At 39.7% G+C, this 21683-nt stretch overlaps 2 protein-coding genes and 1 long non-coding RNA gene across 5 annotated transcripts; 2 read left to right on the plus strand and 1 right to left on the minus strand.

The window, feature by feature from the left end:
- The first annotated feature begins 4150 nt into the window (after positions 1 to 4150).
- On the plus strand, positions 4151 to 10146 carry nptx2b (neuronal pentraxin IIb). 2 transcript variants are annotated; one of them, XM_035145601.2, is made up of 5 exons: positions 4151 to 4912; positions 5560 to 5779; positions 6618 to 6862; positions 6961 to 7140; positions 8707 to 10146. In XM_035145601.2, the coding sequence occupies exons 1-5, from the start codon at positions 4472 to 4474 to the stop codon at positions 8935 to 8937; spliced, it is 1317 nt and encodes a 438-aa protein (XP_035001492.1). In that variant the 5' UTR covers positions 4151 to 4471; the 3' UTR covers positions 8938 to 10146. The 2 variants fall into 2 exon arrangements, with proteins under 2 accessions (XP_035001492.1, XP_035001493.1); XM_035145602.2 differs by having other exon boundaries at positions 5566 to 5779.
- Positions 10147 to 10354: 208 nt separating this feature from the next.
- LOC118100714 lies at positions 10355 to 15759 on the plus strand. The gene is made up of 3 exons (XR_004694464.2): positions 10355 to 10524; positions 12537 to 12791; positions 14855 to 15759. It is a non-coding gene; the product is annotated as an uncharacterized LOC118100714 (long non-coding RNA).
- tmem130 (transmembrane protein 130) lies at positions 13790 to 20016 on the minus strand. 2 transcript variants are annotated; one of them, XM_035146063.2, is made up of 8 exons: positions 19955 to 20016; positions 19789 to 19871; positions 19543 to 19714; positions 19290 to 19435; positions 18936 to 19020; positions 17970 to 18172; positions 14836 to 14930; positions 13790 to 14380 (listed from the first exon to the last, which is right to left on the minus strand). In XM_035146063.2, exons 1-8 carry the CDS (start codon positions 19960 to 19962, stop codon positions 14240 to 14242), a joined length of 933 nt encoding a protein of 310 aa, XP_035001954.2. In that variant the 5' UTR covers positions 19963 to 20016; the 3' UTR covers positions 13790 to 14239. The 2 variants fall into 2 exon arrangements, with proteins under 2 accessions (XP_035001954.2, XP_035001953.2); XM_035146062.2 differs by having other exon boundaries at positions 13790 to 14383.
- Between the last annotated feature and the right edge of the window lie 1667 nt (positions 20017 to 21683).

The following is a 21683-nucleotide window of genomic DNA, read 5'->3' on the forward strand; positions in this document are numbered from 1 at the left end:
AACAGAACTGTGGCCATGAGACACAACAACTGATTGTAACAAAGTACATTTACTTACTTACTATACTCAAGTACATTATTCATGTATCTGTACTTTTACTTTGCTCCATATATCAGCAACTATCTGTGCTTTCTACTCCACTACATTTTTACTCTGCATCGCTTTAGATGTTCACATTATTTTTGTACGTTTTTAAATGTAATAAATATTGAGAGGGGAATTTCTCAACTGGTTCCACCAGAGCAAGCAGGTAACATCAGACTCCTGCAGCAGCAGAGATGCCACCACTGAGACCATAGTGGTAGACTGTTGCATTAGGGAACAGGCTACATCAGCAAGTACTTCTATTCTTAATACTTAAGTACATTTTTATCTACTTATTTGTACTTTTACCCCACCACCACTGTTCATTCATTTAGTCGCTGTTTTCTTTAAGATCCAGTTATTGTGGTTTGTATTGACCAGGAGATGGCAGCACGCTGAAGTGGGAGAGCGAACTGGACAATTTCTCAGTAAAACAAGCGTGATGCCAATAACCCTCGATGAATTAAACAGAAGGAACTGTGTCTCAGCTCCCTTTGAATTAAACGTGTGGACGTTTGCATAAAGCATCACAGTCATATCACATTATTTTCTAATCGGATGCCTGGTGTATGCTTAACGAGAACAAAACATCCTGATCTTCAGGTTGAGATATTACTTTCTTTTGTTCAGGTGCCAGAAAACTGTTAAAACTGTTTCACTGATCTTGAATCGAGACAGTTTTTATTCTCTTCTGTATTGTCTAAAATCCCAGTATATTACTCTCTGTGATCATTTTAAACATTGCTCAAATTCTCATCACCAAAATCACAAATAAAAGCGTGAATACAGGACATTAGATTTTTTTTCCTTTTCTTTTTTTTACACAATGCTTGTTTTAATAGCTTTGGGAATAATGTAGTCTGGTTGAAAGATGGTTATTATTTATCTCGTCTAATCTATCAAACCTGTCTCCTGCCCATATGCTTTGCTAATGAGTTTTAATTCATAACTCTCCGCTCCACACCCCCCTCCGTCCAAAGAGCGAGCCCACTGGCAAAAGGCTGCAGAATGAGATTTTCTTTTCAGTGAATGCCATGTATAATGTCACAGATAATTTGACATATAATGTGACATTCTCATTCTCTTTTGCGCTCCCTGTCCCCTAAGTAATAATGATCTGCTAAAAGATGTTTGTCTCAGGCTTATTGCACTGTCCTCTTCGCTTCGGTTGTGTTTTTTCTTCTTCTTCTTCCTGACAGGGGCTTTATCCTGAGAAGGGAGAGTGGATGATGCTCTGGTTCTGCAGCTTTTCCAAAAACCACTCATCTGTCCATTAGAAATGTGGGTAGTTGTTTTTTTTCAGTGCACTGCCGATGCCCTTTGATGAAGCAGGATAACCCCTGTGTTGTTTCTCATATAGAAGGATGTGCACTTTCCTTGAGTCTGCATCTGAATCATCGACAATGAGCCCTGAAAAATCTATTCTTGCATCCAAAGCTCCCGTCCACATTCACTCTTTTTTTCTTTTTTTAACCAGTGTGCACTCCCAAACTCTGCGAAATGAGAGGACGCGTCCTCTGTGAACCAAACGTTTGTGTAACTCAGATCAGATTGTCCTCCAGCTTTTGTGGTTATTATTCAAGATTTGAATCTCATGATGACAGTGTTGCATCTGGATGACTATTTCATTTCTAGGAGCTGTTATATATATATATATATATGTATTTTTATCAGCTTTTGTCTTTGTCACCTGGTAACCAGAGAGTAGGTGTGATGTCAGAGTGAAATATTCTGCGTTAACCCGAGGGAGGGAGAGTCTGTTAAAGCCCGTGTTCAACAAACTGAAGATGTTGATCATCACTCGCTCTGCTCATCTTCATCTCTGTCCTCAAAAGTATGCATTTGATTGGGCTAATGGTCTGTATCTATAGCACTATGGTCTTGACCACTTAGTCTTTGCCATTCATCCAGTCACACAAACATTCACACAATGCATCTATATGCAACACCTTTCACATATGACTCACTGCTGGGGGTTCAGCGTCTTACTCAAGGACACTTCAGCATGCACAATGGGAGAGACTGGGATTGAAAGGCCAACCCTCTGCTTAGTGGAACGACCCGCTCTACCACCTGAGCCACAGCATGCAAACCGGCTGTGACACAGTAGTTGCTGTGTTATAGAAATTATTAACAGTGCAAAAAATAATGTACAGCAAATCTGTATAAATGCCTTGAATCCATGGATTGTCGATTAGCCACAGTCTTAAAAGTTTTATATCATTCAGTTTGAATTTCCTTTCAAATATTCAGAAGCTTTTTACTCCATTTCATATTAAGATGATACTTTTGGAAATGTTGGCCTTAGGAGGCAGCCAGGGAAACATGGCTGCCTCCATAAGCTTAGAATTATATATATATATATAAATGGGGAGACTTAAAATAAAGACACATGACAAGTTTATATAAAGACAACCCATTATTAAAGATGAAACCAGTGGTTGCCAACATTTTTGTCTTGTGGTCCAAGTTGTGTCTAATTTGGGTTTTCACATGATTACACAAGAGATCTTCAAAGATTTTTTAGAACATGTTTGAGGACAAGGGGTTATGAAATAATTTCACCCAAAAAAATGGAAGTGCTAGTAAGAGAGAATATATAAAATGTGCAGATTTGTGTAGCAGAACTTTGTATTATCTTCTTTCTATCAGGCATGTGGTGTGACAACCATAAGATGGGAACAACTGGACTACATTTTGTAACTGTATAAAACTAGAGCTATACTTTGACCATGAACTACACAGTAAAGTGCCATTATACAATGATGCGTCAGTTCTATCTAACAATGTGTTTTTTGTATTAGAACATTTTAAAACTTGTCCCACCACTGAAAAACTATGAATGATTTTCCTATGACGTATGTTATATAAATGGGCTTTTGTTAATAGTGTGTTCGTTTCAATAAGAGCAGAATAGTGACACTGATAGGTGGATAACCAAAGCTCCTGTAAAAAAGTCTTTCAATTTAAAATGATACAGACCGACCTAATATGACAGATAGTTATTGACACTAGTTAGTTTGAAACTGCCTGTGAGATTTGCAGCCTTTTAAAAGCAGCAACTTCACCAAACCACTCAAACCACAGTGTATTTCTAATGACTTGTCCTTATTTGGTTTATTTAGAACAAATGCAGATCTCCACAAGTGACTTCCTTTAGAAAACGACTGTTTTAAAGCCCACAATTGAACAATAAAACAGTTTCTGCCTCTTCCTCCTCGAGGGTCATTAAAGCAAGAAAACCCCTGTGTGGTTTGGAGCAGGGTTGGACGCCATGTTCAAGGCACAGTGGTATTTCCTGCAGCCTGCGCCCCACGCTATATTGACCTTTCACGAGCACACAGGCGGCTGCTGCTAATTGTTTACCACCACATCCTGTTGCTCCACCGCTTGGTTTATTGAACAGATTCACCTGCAGTCTGAATGATTTGTCGTGTTGTTGATGGCTGGATGAACTGGCATCCATATCGCTAATTTATTATCATAAATCATATTTCGTTTCTGAATTTTATTAGAGTAATTACACATAAATCAAATTAAAACTCAGTCAGACAAGAATAAAAGTATAAAAACACTAAATATGTGACGGAAACTCCAGCTTGACCAACCATTACAATAACAAAAACTAGAATAAGGTAAAATCAGGGAATGTGGTGCGTTTTAAGTTTTGATTTAAAAAATATATAATCTCAACTCACTGGCCTTATCAGCTGATCTGTATTTCTCAAGTAATGATCCACAGACTGTACAATCCACAACTTCCACATTTCTCACACGTGTCTATTGGCAATTGGGAGTGAATAATAAACAACAGAACAGACGGAAATAAAAATTACTTTTAATGCTCCTGAGATGCCACAAAACTAATCACAGCTTTCCAGTCCCTTTGGCACCCCTTATCAGCCTAATTGTTGTGACACAATTAACTCCTCATACTTGCCACTGCTAAATTAACTTTCCAAATAAACCAGTGAACTATTGTGTTTGACCTCGCAGCTCGGTGACGTCAGCCTACTACAACCAATCCAGGAAGCTTTCGCAGACACCTTTTTTTTGTAATCCTCTTTCCTGAGAGGAGCTGTCCGATCAGCACCACACTGCGCGCTCCGCTTGTTCCAGGAATAGTCCAGGTACACACAAGTCACATTACCCGGGCTTACAGCCACACAATCGCCCTTTATCGGATTTTCTGCTCAGAACTTTCTTGATTTCGACGGTCAGACATGGCGCTACTTTTTAGATATAGTTACACGTGATGTGTGTTCTCTTTTTCTGGGGGCATTTTCCGCGCAGGGGAACACTTTTACGCACCAAACTTCAGAGTTGCGCTCGTGTTTTTAAGGATTTAGTGTTCGGTTTCCCACTTTTCCCGTGACCGGCCACCGGTATGTTTTCAGTTTTGTTCGGATTGTTATGCTTTTCTGCACCGGGCTCGGGTCAACAACCGAGCATCCAGGCGGACGATGGGAAGCGGTACATTTGCCGGGCAGTGCCCCTCAGCGGCGATGCCAGTTGCCCTGTGACGTTATTACCGGAGCTTACCGTCGGGAGTCAAGAAGAGGAGCTCAGAAACACCGTCATGCAGCTGCGAGAGACGATTTTACTGCAGAAAGAAACGATTTCCAAACAGATTGGCACAATCAACGAGTTAACCACCAAGTTGTCCCTCTGCGCATCAACCACCGACGACAGGAAGTACGACAAGGGGGGCTCCTGGGGCAAAGAAAAGCAAAACACGATGGGGGATGTTCCCAGAGACCCCAGTGGGTCTATTAACGGTCTTGGGAAAACCATGCAGGGGCTCAAGGACCGGTTGGAGAACCTGGAGGTAAGGTACTACCAATATGGCACAACGCGTTACGCCACCGGAGCCAAGTGCGTAAAACGTTTGATGCGCAGAACGGATTTGCAGGATTAGGACACATAGTAGATTCACAGCTCAGCAGTAGCACTTCTGAGAATCGTTAGAGCACATATGGTGGTGATCAAACTCAGGTATCCGTGGGAAAGAGATTAATTGTCTAATTGAGCAACCTCAAACGTCCTATTACTCAGGACCAATTATAAAACCTGTGTGTTTATTATGCTTTAAAAATAAAGCTTAAACAATTTCTTCATCCCAGTTTTAAAATCAGTGCCCCAAAATATGATGATTATCCATCACTCATATTTAAATTTCTGATGCCAATTTGTGCTTCTCCTGAAATATTATTACATTTAATGTAACAGGAACAAACAGGGATTTCCATGGATGATTTAATATAAGTGCTGAAAACTGACCAGAACCTTCGACAAACAATATAGAGAATGTACTAATGTCCACTGATGGAAAAACCCTAAAAGTGTATACACAGGCCTGCCAGCCTCTCACACAGAAGCACAGCTTGTTTAAAACAATGATATAAGGCATCACTTTCACTTCTCAGCAGGCTCATTGCCACCTGATTATCTCCATGCCCATCCCTTTCCTTGTAGCAACAGCAGATGCGGGCCAACATATCCGGCGCCTCCTTCCCCACTGAGCTGCGCGACCTGCTGCAGCGTCGCCTCGCGGAGCTGGAGAAGCAGCTCCTGAGGAAAGTCAGCAACCTGGAGGAGGAGAAGAGCATGTTGTCCAACGCCACGGCCGCCTACAGGCTGAAGACCGAGAGCACCCTGAACGCCCTGGTGGAGCGGATCAGTGAGCTGGAGAAAGGTATAGGACAACACTACGGGGCTGTGCATCCGGTGACAACGTCAGATTTACATCATATAAAACAGTGTTGGCCAAATGTCTGAGTTCTCTTGGTCTCAGACTGTAGCTGTACTGAAGATTATGGAGGTCACTGGGAATTGGAGAAAGGTAGATTGATGGGTGATAGTGGTGGATCTGGGATTTTTCAAAGTCAGGGGCCAAAAAGGGGCCACAACTTACACAGTGGGGCCAATTATTTGTCCAACATCCATGCTGATTCAGTAAGGTGCGCATTTAAGTCCTTCCTTGTTTAGTGTTAGCTCTGTAGCTTTGAGCAAAGCTACACATCATTGAATATATCGGTTTTTTTATTGTTAGCACAAAAAAGCTTATAAAATACAGAACAAATTGACATATTTATTGTTAGTATTGTCGGTAAGTGACTAGTTTATATATATTAAAAAGCTAATGACAGGACAGGGTCACTTAGCCAATCAGATTAGAGCTGGGGCCAGTGCCTCCCTGTGACAGACCCTGGATCCAGGGAATGATGCATGATGACATCAAAGCATCCAACCTGTTTTTTCTTATAATACACTAATGGAGAGGAGGCAGAGGAAGGCACTCAAGAGGTAAAAAGAAGTTGAGCGAGTCTGATGAATCAGAGATGGTGAAATGAAAGTGAGAGACGAGCACATTCGTTGAATTTTCTTTGTTCGGCTGTTTTAAACCACGACTGTATATGTATTGTAAAGGGAGGTGCTGCTTTTGTTTCCAGGCTTTCACTCCCAGGCAGAGACGGACAGCTTTCATAAAAGACACGAAACACCTCTCATCTCTTTTCTCTCTCTCCATTCAGGGGGAGGAGATTTCAAGTCCCCCGAGCAGTTTAAGGTGTCCCTCCCCCAGCGGACCAACTACCTGTACGGCCGCATCACCAAGAGCCTGCCAGAGATGTACGCCTTCACACTCTGCATGTGGATCAAGTCCAGCGCCCTGCCCGGCATAGGGACACCCTTCTCGTACGGGGTGCCGGGCCAAGCGAATGAAATTGTGCTGATCGAGTGGGGCAATAACCCAATAGAGCTTCTCATCAACGACAAGGCAAGAAGTCTCTTTTTTCTCAATTCTCTTGAACTGTGTAGAACTTGAGTCTAATTCACACAACGAAGATTACTAAGTGCAGTGTATTGTGTCGATAGGTCGCCCAACTGCCTTTAGAGGTGCGCGACGGAAGGTGGCACCACATCTGCATCTGCTGGACAACACGAGACGGCCAATGGGAGGCTTACCAGAATGGAGAGAAGCTGGGAAACGGTGACAACCTGGCAGCCTGGCACCCGATCAAACCAGGGGGAGTCATCATCCTGGGGCAGGAGCAGGTACGCACCCCAAAATGTCAGAGAAAATCAGTGATCAGGTTTGTCTGTGTCTATTCAACACGTCCCTGTGTCTTCACATTTACTTATTAGGTCCTAGAATTAACCACAAATGACATCTCTTCTGTACAAAGTGACATTTTTCTTCTTTTTTTTAAACAAATATATAAATTCCTCATGTCAAGTAGTTCTGCCAGCAACCGGTGTTACTTATGATGCATCTCTGCAAACTGCAGGCGGAAACAAGAAAATCTGAGCCAAAGAGGAAGTAATAAGGTGGAGGCAGGTTATCTTGACAAAACAATTCTATGAGACAAGAATAAACCCGTCACTGCAGAGCACATGCTGGGGTCTCCCTCTGGACCAATCAGCGCGTTATTAAAAATGTGAGAATGGAGGAATAAGATGCAGCCGTCTGTGGAGACGATGTTTTTAACCACACTAAAGCTACATCTAAAGTTTTATCCAGAGCCATCAGCAATGCTCTTATTCCCTGTTTTACTTTGATTTAATTAATCACATTCCCATCAGGCTCAATGAATGCACCCGATAAACAAGACCACGTTAGCGTTGTCGTTGTGAGCATGTTTATATTACACCTGGGCCAAACTGGTTGCATTCCTGTTAGCACATTGAAGACATACAGATAGATAGATAGATAGATAGATAGATAGATAGATAGATAGATAGATAGATAGATAGATAGATAGATAGATAGATAGATAGAAGATAGATAGATGGATAGAAGGATAGAAGGATAGATAGATAGATAAAAGGATAGATAGATAGATAGAGAAGGATAGATAGAAGGATAGAGAAGAAGGATAGAAGGATAAGATAGATAGATAAAAGGATAGAAGGATAGATAGAAGGATAGATAGATAGATAGATAGAAAGATAGATAGAAGGATAGATAGATAGATAAAAGGATAGATAGATAGATAGAAGGATAGATAGATAGATAAAAGGATAGAAGGATAGATAGATAGATAGAAGGATACATAGATAGATAAAAGGATAGAAGGATAGATAGAAGGATAGATAGATAGATAAAAGGATAGAAGGATAGATAGAAGGATAGATAGATAGATAAAAGGATAGATAGATAGATAGATAGATAGATAGATAGATAGATAGATAGATAGATAGATAGATAGATAGATAGATAGATAGATAGATAGATAGATAGATAGATTTTGCTTTATCCCCCTGCTTGAAAGTGTTTTCACTGCTGGCACTGGTGGAGAAATTTTGCGAAAAGAAGCCAAATTTCCACAAATTGAGTGTTTTGATATTAAACTGAACGCATACAATTCTTACAATGTGTTAGCTTTGTAATTACAGACGGTAACCAAGCTGCTGAAGTCATGGAATTCACAGAAAGAAATAAGCCAAGCACCTGGCCTTGGGTTCCTCAATTGAAACTATACTGTGTGTAGACGAGAGGCAATAACAGACGTTAAAAAACCTTAACGACGCCTTCAACTCAAAAAGATAATTACCTTGGATAACGGTGTTGTTGTTGATGATGATGCTTTACAATGCACCTCCTGTTTATGGCCCTCACAGGACGTGGTGGGCGGGCGCTTTGACGCCGGACAGGCCTTCGTGGGCGAGCTGAGTCAGGTGAACATTTGGGACCGCGTGCTCAAGCCCGTCGAGATCCAGTCGATGGCCAACTGCAGCTCTTACATCCCGGGGAACGTGGTCTCCTGGCTGGCGAGCAACGTCGAGGTTTTCGGGAGGGGGGCATTCAAAAGGCCTCTGGAGGTGTGTCAGGACCGGCTGCCCAACGCTTGAAAACTGCTTCTCCTTTCATTAACTTGCGTTTCCATCCATTCAGCATTTTCAATTAATGTCTTCTCTTACTGTGAGGAGGTTTAACAGACTTAATGTTATACATGGATGTGTAACAGTGTTGTTTGATCTGCTTTGCACAGAGATACTGTATATTTGGGTTTACGTGTTAGGATTTCTGAAAAAAAGGAAATGCTTGCATACACACGTCAGTTTTAGACATTTTGACAAGTGGATCCGTGTCAATGTGGGAACAAACCAAAGTGCAAATTGTTACGTGATTAAGGTTCTTTAAAAAACGTCAGTACACCCACGCCGTAGCAGAAAGGTCCCCTCAGGTATTAACCCCAACCCCCTCCCTCCATCCACCTCCCAAAGCTTTGAAGCCATTCAAATCCAAGCCAGACGCACGCAGGTCCTGCGACTACTACAAGTACACTGAGGTCCAGACTATAGCTGAGGGTTTGGCATTGGCATGCGAGCTGGCGTTTGCGTGCGCTGTGTGGGAGGAAAGATTAACAGGTCTTGCTAATGTTATGTCTCTATCTTAACTAGGAAATGGGCTTAAAGCCAACATCCATCAAGCCTCTGATCCTGACGTGTTCACTACATTTAAGGGGGGATGTAAGTGGACGAATACTATTTTGCACTTTATCTGTGTCGTGGCACTGGTTGGAGCATGTGTGCAATAGACTCAGTAAAAGAAAAACTCATACTGATTTAGTTTGCCGGCTCATTAGAGAAAACCTCAGGTCATTGGAAAGCTTTATTCTTTGCATGTGGAACTGATGCCAGTGATACTAATGAGTCTGTCACCGTGCTTTTTCCCCCTCCTGCCTTTTCCATTTGAACAAAATGGGAGATGAATATATTCATAGTGTCAATCTTGTGATATATTCCTATTTGTGATATGCAGTGTTGCAGTGGGTATTGTGACCAAGCATTCAACAAAAGATTGAAGCATATGTTAATTATTGCATGTGTCGTGTGATCTTACATTCTTTAGTGTCTCTGCTCGGGAAGATTGTAGTTTTTTTTTTTTAAATGTTATATCTGTTTTAAGCGAGTGTACATGTATGAGGCGATGTCAACCTTGTTCTGTGGCCTTCGAATGAAGACTTAAGTGCCATTTAATGTTTTATAAATGTTGAAAAATGTTTCGCTTTGCCTGTAAATGAAAATGTGGGAAATAAAGAAAATGACCGACAGCCATTACACTGTATGTTTCCTGCTGATTAGAATATTTCACCGGGATCCGTTTCAGGTATTTAAGAGCGAAATGAATCAGGGTCATGCGAGATCAGCCAGTTGCTCTGCTGCAGACTTTGTTTAAGCACATGGCCGATCTGCTACGTGTATCTAGTTATCTGTCGAGCTGGCGAGGTGTCACAGGAGCGGTTAGCGACACACAGGCTGAGCGGGGTCTTTAAAGTCAGATGGCCTGGGTCAGAGCAACAACAGGTGTCCTGGGTGGCATTAGCAACGCTTAACTGATGAGAGAGGCCGAAAGGTCACGGCCGACACCACAGACACACCCCCTTTTGACAGAGAGACTGCCTGCGACCACACACAGCTTTAAAAACAAGAAGGGTAAATATGTTATGCTGATGATTGGATGTGATAGTTTATATTATGAGTGAGGGCATAATATGCATACCATCTCACTGAATAAAATATATTGACTGTTTTAAAACGATTCAATTTAATCTGAACCATGAACAGAGAAAAATGTTTTTCACTCCAATTTGATTCGAGCTACTTTGGCTGCTAGCTAGTCGGTATATTAATAGTGATTATTTCTAAGGTGTATTATGTGATTATTCATCGGTAAGAAATAATCATACAATATTTGACCATGCCAATCTCCCCTGATTACACCCTTGATTTGGAGCATCAACAAAACCCAGAGATCCTGAAGGATTATCAGCTTTTTAGAAGCCGCAGAAGCAGCTGAACCTTAAATCAACAAATAAACATTCAGTTGAGTTAAATGTACATATGTGTAATTATAGACGGCGACTGGTTTGATGTTTCGAGAGCCTGAAGGTTCCGTCGCTGCTGCCTTTGTACTATCGTCGCGGACTGATTAGTTTGTAGAATTCACACAGGCTGGTTTTCTGGCGGCCTTGTCTGAGGACAGATTTTATTCAGCTTGTACATTTAGGCCAAAGTGGAACACGCGTCTTTGTTTTCCTCTCTTCACATTTTCTAATGACACTGGATGCTCTCTATGTTATAGTCTTTTATCTGGGCTGAGTTTGTTATGTCTGTATGTATGTGTGTGTGTGTGTGTGTGTGTGTGTGTGAAGAAATTATTATTAATTAGCCCAATAAAATAATGGGGGGGGGGAATGTATAAAGAAACAGATGTATAAAGCCAAATATAAATTAGTCCTCTTTATTAACTCAATACTGTTCCTTCATGGGGGGGCAGATAAGAATAGTAAATAAAACCACGTACAGAGAACTTACCAACCCACTTTTTGTAAAACTAAAGCACTGAAGTTTAAAGACCTGATCGAATTCAAAACGGGTCAAATAAATCACTTTAGCCGGCGTCCAGCTGATGTTTCACATGAGAGAAAGTCTAAAAGCATAATTTGGGAGGAATTTATATGTTTATGAGAAACAATCAGTGAGGATTAAAGTCACTGTATTACAACCAAAGGTGTTATGGAGAAGCTGTGAGGAATACAAATATTTAACAAATTAAAACAGATGTTTCAAACCAATATACTGAATACAGATAGAGATGATGGTGGAGCACAGACAGACAGGCAAAAGGATGTGAATATGATTTGTTTGCTTTAAATTTGCTTATCTGCTCTCGCTGAGCTGTGAATGTTTTTCGTTCACTGATTGTGATCGAGCTGTTTATGATGAAAGCTGGAATATTGCGGCAATTCACTAAAAAGGGGTGGGGGGCAAGATTTCACTAGTTCCTACTCCTGTTTGGATACAGTTTTGTTGCTAAAGTTCGTTTCTTTCTTTCTTATTTTCTCATACAGATATTATTATGTCATTTTGAACTAAACCTGATCAGGAGTTGGTGGAGACCAAAAAAGAGCTACAAGGAGAGTGAATATTAGATTGACTCTGTGTTAGAGTCAATGCATATCAATTGGTGACAATACTGTATGTCAGGGTTGGGATCACAGCCTCTTTAACTTGCCTGAAATTGCAACTTTTTAAGGAAAATCTATTAATGCTGCTATAATCACTGTCCTTGTGTTTTAATATTTCAGGCAACACATCTCCAACTAGAGCTCCCTCTTATTTTTCAACTCAGTGTTTATTACAGAAATGGGGACTCACAAATCTTTTAACTCGCTTTTCTGTAATTTACGGTGACATTTATTTTTCAAATAAAGGTTGTATTTGGGTGAGTTGAAAAGGCCACATTTGCCTTCTTCGCCAAATATCTTTGCAAAACGGTTTCTTTGAAGGAAAAAAAACAGGTTTGTTTGGCTTGAGTAATTGAAAAAGCTGCTATGAACATTTGCAGTATGTTCATTAACCCTTTCTATTTACATGAGACAGCTTCAGTGGATGTGAGAGAGGAGGCGTTTGAATTCAGATTCACGAGGTGTTCTTCTTCTCAGAACTGTGGACCGCTGCAGACTTTTCACCAGCAGCAGTGTTTTCGCTCCAAGGTCGATGCTCAAAGCACCTGCCGCTCCTCGCTGCATCTCTGACGGCTGGCATTCATCAAGAGAGTCGCAGTGAATGAATGTTGTGACACCTCTAACGGGGGGAAAAGCTGTCATCAAACACCGTCAATGCGCTAAACGGCACAGAAGTCATCTGATAGACGTCAGCGCGGTGAGAAAAGATCCAAGGATTTTGTTTTGTGCGAGGTAATTATACGCCATCCCCTTTGTTTGGTTAAGTTCTACTCAAACTATTTTCTCTTGATACTTAGCACATGTTACTTAATGCCGAAGAATAATGAGTCTCCCTCAAAGTGCTTACTTGTAAAGCTCCATTTTCTTCATTATGAAAAACCTGTATATCTTTGTTATACATTTCAACCCATAGATAGTAATGACACATAACATATTAAGGAATTATTGATGACCGTTACTTGTGAATTTGGTCCAGATACATTATACTGGGTTCCCAGAAGATAAATCCTGATCACTTTGATCACCTCACTTTCTGTTGTCAAAAGCAAGTACTTTTAAACAGTATTTATTCAGCTTGATTCCAGTCTTATCCACCACTCACAGCACTTTACTGTGCGAGACACACACACACACACGCATGTGCATTTTTTAACCACCCCTCACCATTCACACACTGATGTCCCAGTCATCAGGAGCAATTTGGAGTTCAGTATCCTACCAAAAGACACTTGGACATTTGGAGTGCAGACTGGTGGAGCCGAGGATGGATCCAACGACCTTCTGGTCAGTAGATGACCCTCTATACCTCCTGATCCACAGCTGCATGATCAGATATTTGAATTATTTTGTATTATTTGTATTATATTAATTTAGCTTATTACACCTACCTTTCATACACAGAATTCATTAAATTGGCAACCCTATGAGGTCTGAAGCTTAAGCAGTCGAACACAATTCATAAATATGTAAGTCTGATACAACAGCCTGTGACCCAATCCTCCTCTTCCTCAGTCGCTTTGACACTAGACGATCCAATTAATGCGTCCGACAGGCTGAACATCACCAGCCTCCTCCAGCACACAGTCATCCTCCATGTTAACGTTCCAGCTCACCCGAAAAACAAACTGGTCTTTGTGGCATTGAAAGCTGCGGCGTTTGAGTGTGTTCTGCACATTTGTTGCTCTTCAAATGTGCAGCTTCTCTTGACAAAGATCAAAACTGAGCGCTGCTACAAAGTAAATATGTTTTATTCTTCTATTGAAAGCAAAGCAAAGCCATTCTCAAATGTAAGCATCAATATGACAAAAAAAACATAAATAAAAGAGTATAGTCTGGCGCATTGACAGAATGCTTAAATGAATGATCATTGTTTAAACATGACCTACACTTGAGCTATTAAATCATTATGAGTGAATGTCAGCCTTCAAGCTCAGTGCCTCATTAATTGATCAACATCACCTTGTCTTAAAGGGACAATGCAGACAGTATGTGACTTGCTGAACCACAGATTACGCAGCGTGTTGTGTACTGGTCATCCACAGATGTAGGGATATAAACCTATACCATGTTGATATGTGTAAAGAGGAAAGTGGTCATTGCTTCTATAAAGGCATAGGTGTGTATTTCCTGCTGCCAAATGTATATACATGTGCATGTAGCAGCCTCTGGAACTGTGGTGCTTAGGAGAAGTATTGAGTCCCACACTGCAGGAGGAGCGGCTCCTTCTCTCCTCTCTCCAGGTTGGAGAATTTAAAGAGAATCGTGCTCTGGCCGTCTGACTCTGGATTCTTCAGGTATAAAGCGTTGCTGGACACAGGAATCTGCTAAATGACATTTATCAAAGGGTTAATCTGTGAAATGTCTGTTGCAAATGCACAAGCAATAAAGATCAGTCACATATTTAAAGCAGGTTGGTTTTTCTGGGAGCTTCTTCTTCTCACTCAAATTTCTGCTCAGGTGTCATTTATTTCTAGACGCAGATCGCCTCCTTGTGGTCGTTTGGGAGCATGCAACCATTGATTTAATCAAGGAGGTTTACAAACAAACACAAATCCATACAAATCAATTAATCTTAAACAATATTATACTGTGATGAAGAGCTTTATTTCACCTCTACTTACTTTTATGACCTGGAAGAAACCAACTATGACACTATATCCGTGTCCTGTCATCCCCATTAAACCCAGGGTCATGAAAAGTTACACCGACGTATTAAAGAAGACATTTATACGTGATAAATTCTAAGATTTAGCAGCACATTAAGTCATTTATGTACCTGTGTTCTCTTGCGGCAGGCGATGACAGCGATGAAGGAGAAAGTGGCGATGAGTACGGCAGCACATGACAGCATGAAGAGGAGGTGCGGGTTGCCTGCGAGTGACACAGGAAAAAACATAAGCGTGTTATCTGTGAATGTATAGTTCTAATCGATAACAATATTTGAAACTGCTGTTCATGTGCAAATAATTAATCTGAGTGTTTTTAATTTAAAATGATTGTAAATATCTATGTGTAGATCTCATTTAGGGTGAAATAAAGGAAGATGCTGTCTTTCAACTGTCATCTGCTCAATATTATGGGATGTCTGTTGTATCAATCAAACAAACAAACAAACAAATAAACAATCAATCAATCAATCATTCTATAAAATAATCAAACAATCAATCAATATGTTGGTCGGTGAGTCGGCCAGTTGGTCGATCGATCAATCAAACAAAGTAACAATCAATCAATCAATCAATCAATCAACCAAACAACCAAACAAACCCCAGTAAAGTTACGATTTTCCATTCGAATGTGACATCAAAAGTTGGTTAATCTGAGTTTCATTTGGATCGTTAGAGCAGCGAATCGATCAGACATGTGCTGACCACGCTGTCTCCCTGTCTCCTCGCTCTCTGTGGAACTAACACAGCTAAATGCCACATGGTACGTTTCTCTCTGAAACACCTCATGACACAACACAGCTCATCGCAGTTACAAGAATCTTTTTGATTGTAAAACATGAACGAATTATTAGCTGCATGCACGCGCTAGATGAAACTGGTAAATCAGAACAAAGAGTCATTGATTTTTGGTTCATTCGGATTCAAAATGTCATTAAGTCTACATAGGGAATTATATGGAGAGGTAGGGGAGCCTTGCAGAAAGTGGTCGGGAACGTTGAAAAGCTTTAGTCAGAGTTTGCAAATGAATGAACCCATTCTTCCAGGAATAGAACGATTCAAGAAATCCGTTTGATAAGGTTGAATTGGATGAGAACAAGATAGATGAGCAATATTTGACCAAAAAAAAGAAACCAATCCTGTTTTCAGAGATATTGTTTCTCTTTTGGTTATGTAGCTGCACCTTTCTGATCTACGGTATCATTGACTTTGATTAGATGGTCAACAATATTCCAATATATTCTATTTTATAATAAAATATGGATGCTCCTATGTGTATATTCTTACTCGTTGTGTTGTTGTGAATATGGATCACGCGTCTGTTTTTCATGCGATGTCTTTCCAGCCAATCATAACTGGCACACTGGTGGAGGAGGTGGAGCTTGAACTTTCCTCCCTGAGATTACCCCACGTTTTATTTTCATGTAGCGTCATGTGTGGCCTCATCAAATACTTGTTGGGTAAAAAGAGTTTTGTGAAAGTATTGTTTATTAATAAAAACTATAAAACGAATTGTTTGTATACATTGTTATTGTTTTCTCAGATATGATTCGATCATTATAAGCCTCTGGTTTGATACGTCAACATTTCCCATTTCGCATCTCTATGCTCTGTCATGTAATGTAATTAGGACTATGAATGGGATATTCTATTAGCTACTCAATTGAAACAATGTCTTATTCAGAACAAGATCAATAGTCAGATTATTATCATATAATCTTATTTCATTTATGATTTTCTTTCTTCTAGATATTTGGTGCCTGTATGTTGATCTTAGGTTTGTATCAATAGTAGAATAATGTAATTTATTTACCATGAAACAGATGAAGTTGAAGGCTATAATGATAATAAACTGTATAATAACATAAAAAGTCACCTCCGTAGACAGCACACACGTATAATTACTTAATGGTTATTAAGTTAAAAGGATATAAGGAAAGATAAAGTGCTACTTCTTTACAATTTTCTTCATATTTTAGCACTGCTAGTGTCAGAAATAAGAGTTATAACCACAGAGAGACACAGGAATGCTCCGACTGTAGTGTCTGTGTTTAGGAAAATATTACATCGCTTTAAAAGCTTTCGCATTCTTTCTGGTGCTTGAGTGTACAAAACTCATTACCTTGCATGTCAACTTTACATTCCTGAGACTCTGCAGTTAATCCATCATGGGAACATCTTCCAGTGTAGTCTTTACCTTTTCCATGTAAAGCCAACACACACACACCACGAGGCATGTGTCACATCGAGAGCAATAATCTATCTTAAAAACGTTATCTCCTGTCAAGTTAAACTGAAATTATAAGATGGATACTTAGAAACTTGACTAATAGTCCCAGGGTTTAGAACCTGTCACTGTATTGTATTTATCAGCTATGTTGGAAGTCACTATATTGTATTTATCAGCTATGTTGGAAGTGGAATCCCAGGGTGTGAACTTCTTTGAACCCGTTTTATCACATCATGTGCTCTGCTTTGTCGCCAAAGACAAATTTCCACACAAGCGGACAATAGAGATTTTCTATCTTATCTATCAATCTATCTCTCAGGGTCGTTCACAGCCTGACGTCACATGGGAGGGGGAGAGTTGTTGATCATGTAAAAGTCGTCACGGGGATTTGGATCAAGGTGTTAGCGGTTGCGAAAACAAACAGTGAAAGGTTATTTGGTAGAATGACTGAAAACTAAAGATATTTAGTTATGCAAAAAAAATGCAACCAAGACAATTGCAATTGCTTAGGAGCCCGCCCTCTGTGGAATCTTGGAATGAGCTGTGAAACATGAGCAACTACACTCTGCAGCCACAGGCCAGGACAGTGCACGATGACAATGACAGTGCACTTTTGACATTATTAAACAGATGGTTTTATAAACAAAAATGACAAATAATTTGCAGTAAATGAGACATATGACTCGTGACTTTGTGTTTCTGGCTCTTGAATGGGAAACAGCCTGTGTGTGTGTGTGTGTGTGTGTGTGTGTGTGTGTGTGTGTGTGTGTGTGTGTGTGTGTGTGTGTGTGTGTGTGGTTCAAGTATGACATATTTCTCATGTTGTGGGGACCTGAATCGGTTGACACTGTAATATTGCCACATTATTGGGATTTGTCTTCCTAATGGGGACAAAAAAACAAGTCCACATAACCTAAACATTAAAATAATTAAGGTCAAGGTTTAGGTTAAGGTTAAAATCAATGTGAGTTAATGTAATGTGTGTGTGTGTGTACTGTACATGTGGTCACTCACTGTTCCTCTTGACATAGAGACTGAAGGAGGTCTGCAGTTTGCTGATTTCATTGCGGACACTGATGTCCAGGCAGTGGATGCCGGCCGAGGTGAAGGTGTGGTTCAGCCTCAGGGTGTTTTCATACAACATGGTCAGTGTGCAGCCGCCCATGATGTCCGGCACACAGTAGGGCAGGAAGCGCCAGCACACCCACATAGGAGGACTGAAGACACACAAATACACACACACACACACAGAAGATTAACCTTATTTACTAGAATACTGGAATAGCATTCAGTTAAGGCCCAACAGTCCCCTTAATTTAAACCAACAGCAAATTTCACACACACATAGATATCAGTTCCCTAAACATGCCTGATTATTTTACATCAAGATCCCTGTGAAATCAGTGAAAATGTAAAAAAACAACAAAGTAAAACAAAATTATTCATGGCTCCACACCCTTATCTGGATCAAATGTAAAATTGAATGGGCTCTTCCCTGACTCATTGCACTTCCTCCAACCAAGTTTCGTGGAAATCCATCCAGTTGTTGACATGTAATTTTGTTTACATGACTGTTTTTCACAACTGTTTTTCACATAAAATGTTATATTATTATTTTACACATTATATTTCTATTATTTTACTCTTTCAACTTATTTTTAAGAAAATGTACACAGATTTATCCTTTTAATTTCTTTTACCTCTTTTATTGTACTTTTCTTCATCTCTTTTATTTTGCTTGAAAATCATCTTAAACTGTGCGTTGTGATTTTAAATTGATTTCTTTTTTATATTGTGTCTGTGTTGTTTTTAATTTCCTTGGACAGCACCTTGAATCTAAACCCCAATGTAGGACATATGCTTTATAAATCAAATATGCCTGGCCTTACAAACAAACAAACAAACAACCAAGCCAAAGACAAACAAACAAACAGGGGGTGAAAACATATAGAAGATGAACAAACACTAAATGCAGCTTACCTTCCATCAACGTGAAAAGCCAAACTGGAGTCCTGAGCCACCTCGTAATCTGAAGGGCTCCTCAGCTCAATGTTTTTGATGGCATCTAAAAAAAAAATTCAGTTATGAGTTATTTCACCATAAAGGGTTTTCTTTGGAACGATACAAATGTACTTTCACTTAAATATATTCTTTGATTTCATTTAGTACTGAGGGTTACATCACGTCATTTCACGATCTTTCAAACCTTGTTTTTTTCATCATCTGATCATTCTTATTCCTTTCAAGGAAATGAAGTTCAAAGAAATTTGAGTAAACATTACATGAGCACTTTTCTACCCATCTCATCCCAATATGTTTACAGGAAATACAAACCGAGCACTTGGACGTCTGTGGAGTAGACCCCAGTGATTGCTGGAGTGTATTTGGTCACGTTGACTCCCACTTTCAGCCGCAGTGTGTAGTTCCCTGACTCTGGGTAATGGTAGCGGACAACCGGCTCTGTCCCCTGGATCACTTCTCTGCATCACAGATCAAAAGAAGTGGAAATTAAAAACAAAAAAAATATCCCAAAACTTTTTGTGAAAATGTTAAATAATGAAAAAAAAAAAAAGAAGAATCCTTGTACCCATTGCCTAAATCCCACGTATAGGTGAATTTAGATCTGCTGAAATTCCTCTGGGGATCGAAGAGTTCAAACATGGTCTCTGTGGGAACATCTGACGCCAGATCTCCCATGTCTCTCACATAGGTGGCATTTCCCTCCGTCTGATAGAAAACCAGCTTCCCGGCAATATTTTCTGTTTAAAGGAGAAGATGTGCATCACTAACAAAGCTACTTTGCCTGTCAGAAAAGAAAAGATGGATGACCTACCTAAATCTGACAAAGGGCCCGTAGTCTCTGCCACACCCAGGAGCACCGGGAGAAGAAGCATCACGATCCAGAAGGCATTTTTTCTGCGGGCACATGTCCAAAGGTTTAAGGATGAAAATGTAGAAAAGTGACAAAAGTCTTACAGGAAGCAGATTGTAGATTTTACCTTTCCATGTTTGCTGTCGCTGTAGCAGGAGATCACTGCAGGGACCTCCAGTAGGACTAAAGTTAAAGCAGAGTGGTTTTACATGGGGTGTGTGGGCTGCTGCTGGTGGTGGTGGTGGGGGCTGTAAAGGCTTGAAATTGTCACCATGCGTTGCAATCATGTGGCTGCGGAGAAACAACCAGCTTTTGAACAGGAGGCTTCTGGCCTGGGTCACATTCCTCTCAGAGATGTGGGACATCGTCTTAAATGTTGCAGGATGTATTTTCATGGTTCTCCGGAACAGAAACAAGACCTAAAGAGTTATTTCACAAGGACAGTGGAGGAATCTTAGACCCACAGACTATCATTCTGCTGCCAATCAACATTTCATCCCTATAAGTTGGCTGAGGCCTTCAGTGAGTTTGATAATGTTTGTTTATCTCCAGCCTGAGGGGAGATTATTAAACTGGCTGATCAACGTTGCTCAAATGACTGTCTTAAGGTCACCCGAGTCTAAATTAGGTGAGTCAGCCTCTCATTATAAATCTTCAATGGTAAATGGTCTGTATTCTTCATCACTAACTTCCCTGCCTCAACTTCTATCTCATTTCTGTGTTCTTGTTTCAATCTTCATGTTTTTTTATGCTCACTTGTAACTATATATACTATATACTATATATATATATTGTATATTTATTTTAAATTGCGTTTCTCTTTTAATTTACTACATATTCATTTATGTTTTTTTAATTATCTTGATAATGTAATCATGCTATCATTGACATTCAGGGATATCCTGAATCTCTCCGAAATTACTAAATAAAGACTAAAATATTAATGTTTTAGTCTGAAACACGACATATCCACATGGTGGCGCTAAACACCCAAGATCTACACAACTACAGGGCCATGAAGCTTACAGTGACTGTTTTTACATTTTAAATTAGAAATTACCAGGCATGTTGTCAAGTGGTGCAGACAAATATGATAATAAAGATAAATGTGCATAAAAAAAATCCATCAATCAGTTGAATTAAAAGTCTATACTTTAATGTAAATAGGTAAATCTATTTATTTTTTATTTTATATATATATATATATATTATTTACAGTTAATGCAATATGATATTTTACCAATTTCATACTCACATATGTCACATTTTACTGCACAACAACTAGGTCTACTTTTGATTATAGCTACTTTGGTAATATGGCCCAAAGTATTCTATTTTTACTCTATCTACTAGATAAAGAACATTTGAAGTTTTTATAATAATAATAATTATTATTATTATTATTATTTGTAATGTTATGCATAATTTTATGTTTTGATTAACTGACTTAAAACATGTGATCATAATGGCCTTGGCTTACAATTTACACAAGCTATATTTATCATGTTTTTGGAAACACTGGAACTGTGTGTTTTAATACCTGTAGATTTAAGGTAAAGTGTGTATTTGGTCACTTGTAGGCCTATTTAGTTTTTGCAAATAAAGCTTAACTAACTAACTGATTAACTGACTTGTATTAACAATAACAACAATAACAATAACCATAATAACAACAACCACAATAATAATCATAATAATCATAATAATAGGAAAATCACATGTCTCATAACCACCAGAACTTTTAGTGTAACGCCTTCTCTGACGTCACACAAACACCCTCCCCGCCTCCTCCCTCCGCACGAGGAGCTCCCTTTCTCTCTCTCTCTCTCTCTCTCTCTCTCTCTCTCTCTCTCTCT

Source organism: Hippoglossus stenolepis, chromosome 21 (assembly GCF_022539355.2).
Source record: "Hippoglossus stenolepis isolate QCI-W04-F060 chromosome 21, HSTE1.2, whole genome shotgun sequence".
Taxonomy (NCBI): Eukaryota; Metazoa; Chordata; class Actinopteri; order Pleuronectiformes; family Pleuronectidae; genus Hippoglossus; species Hippoglossus stenolepis.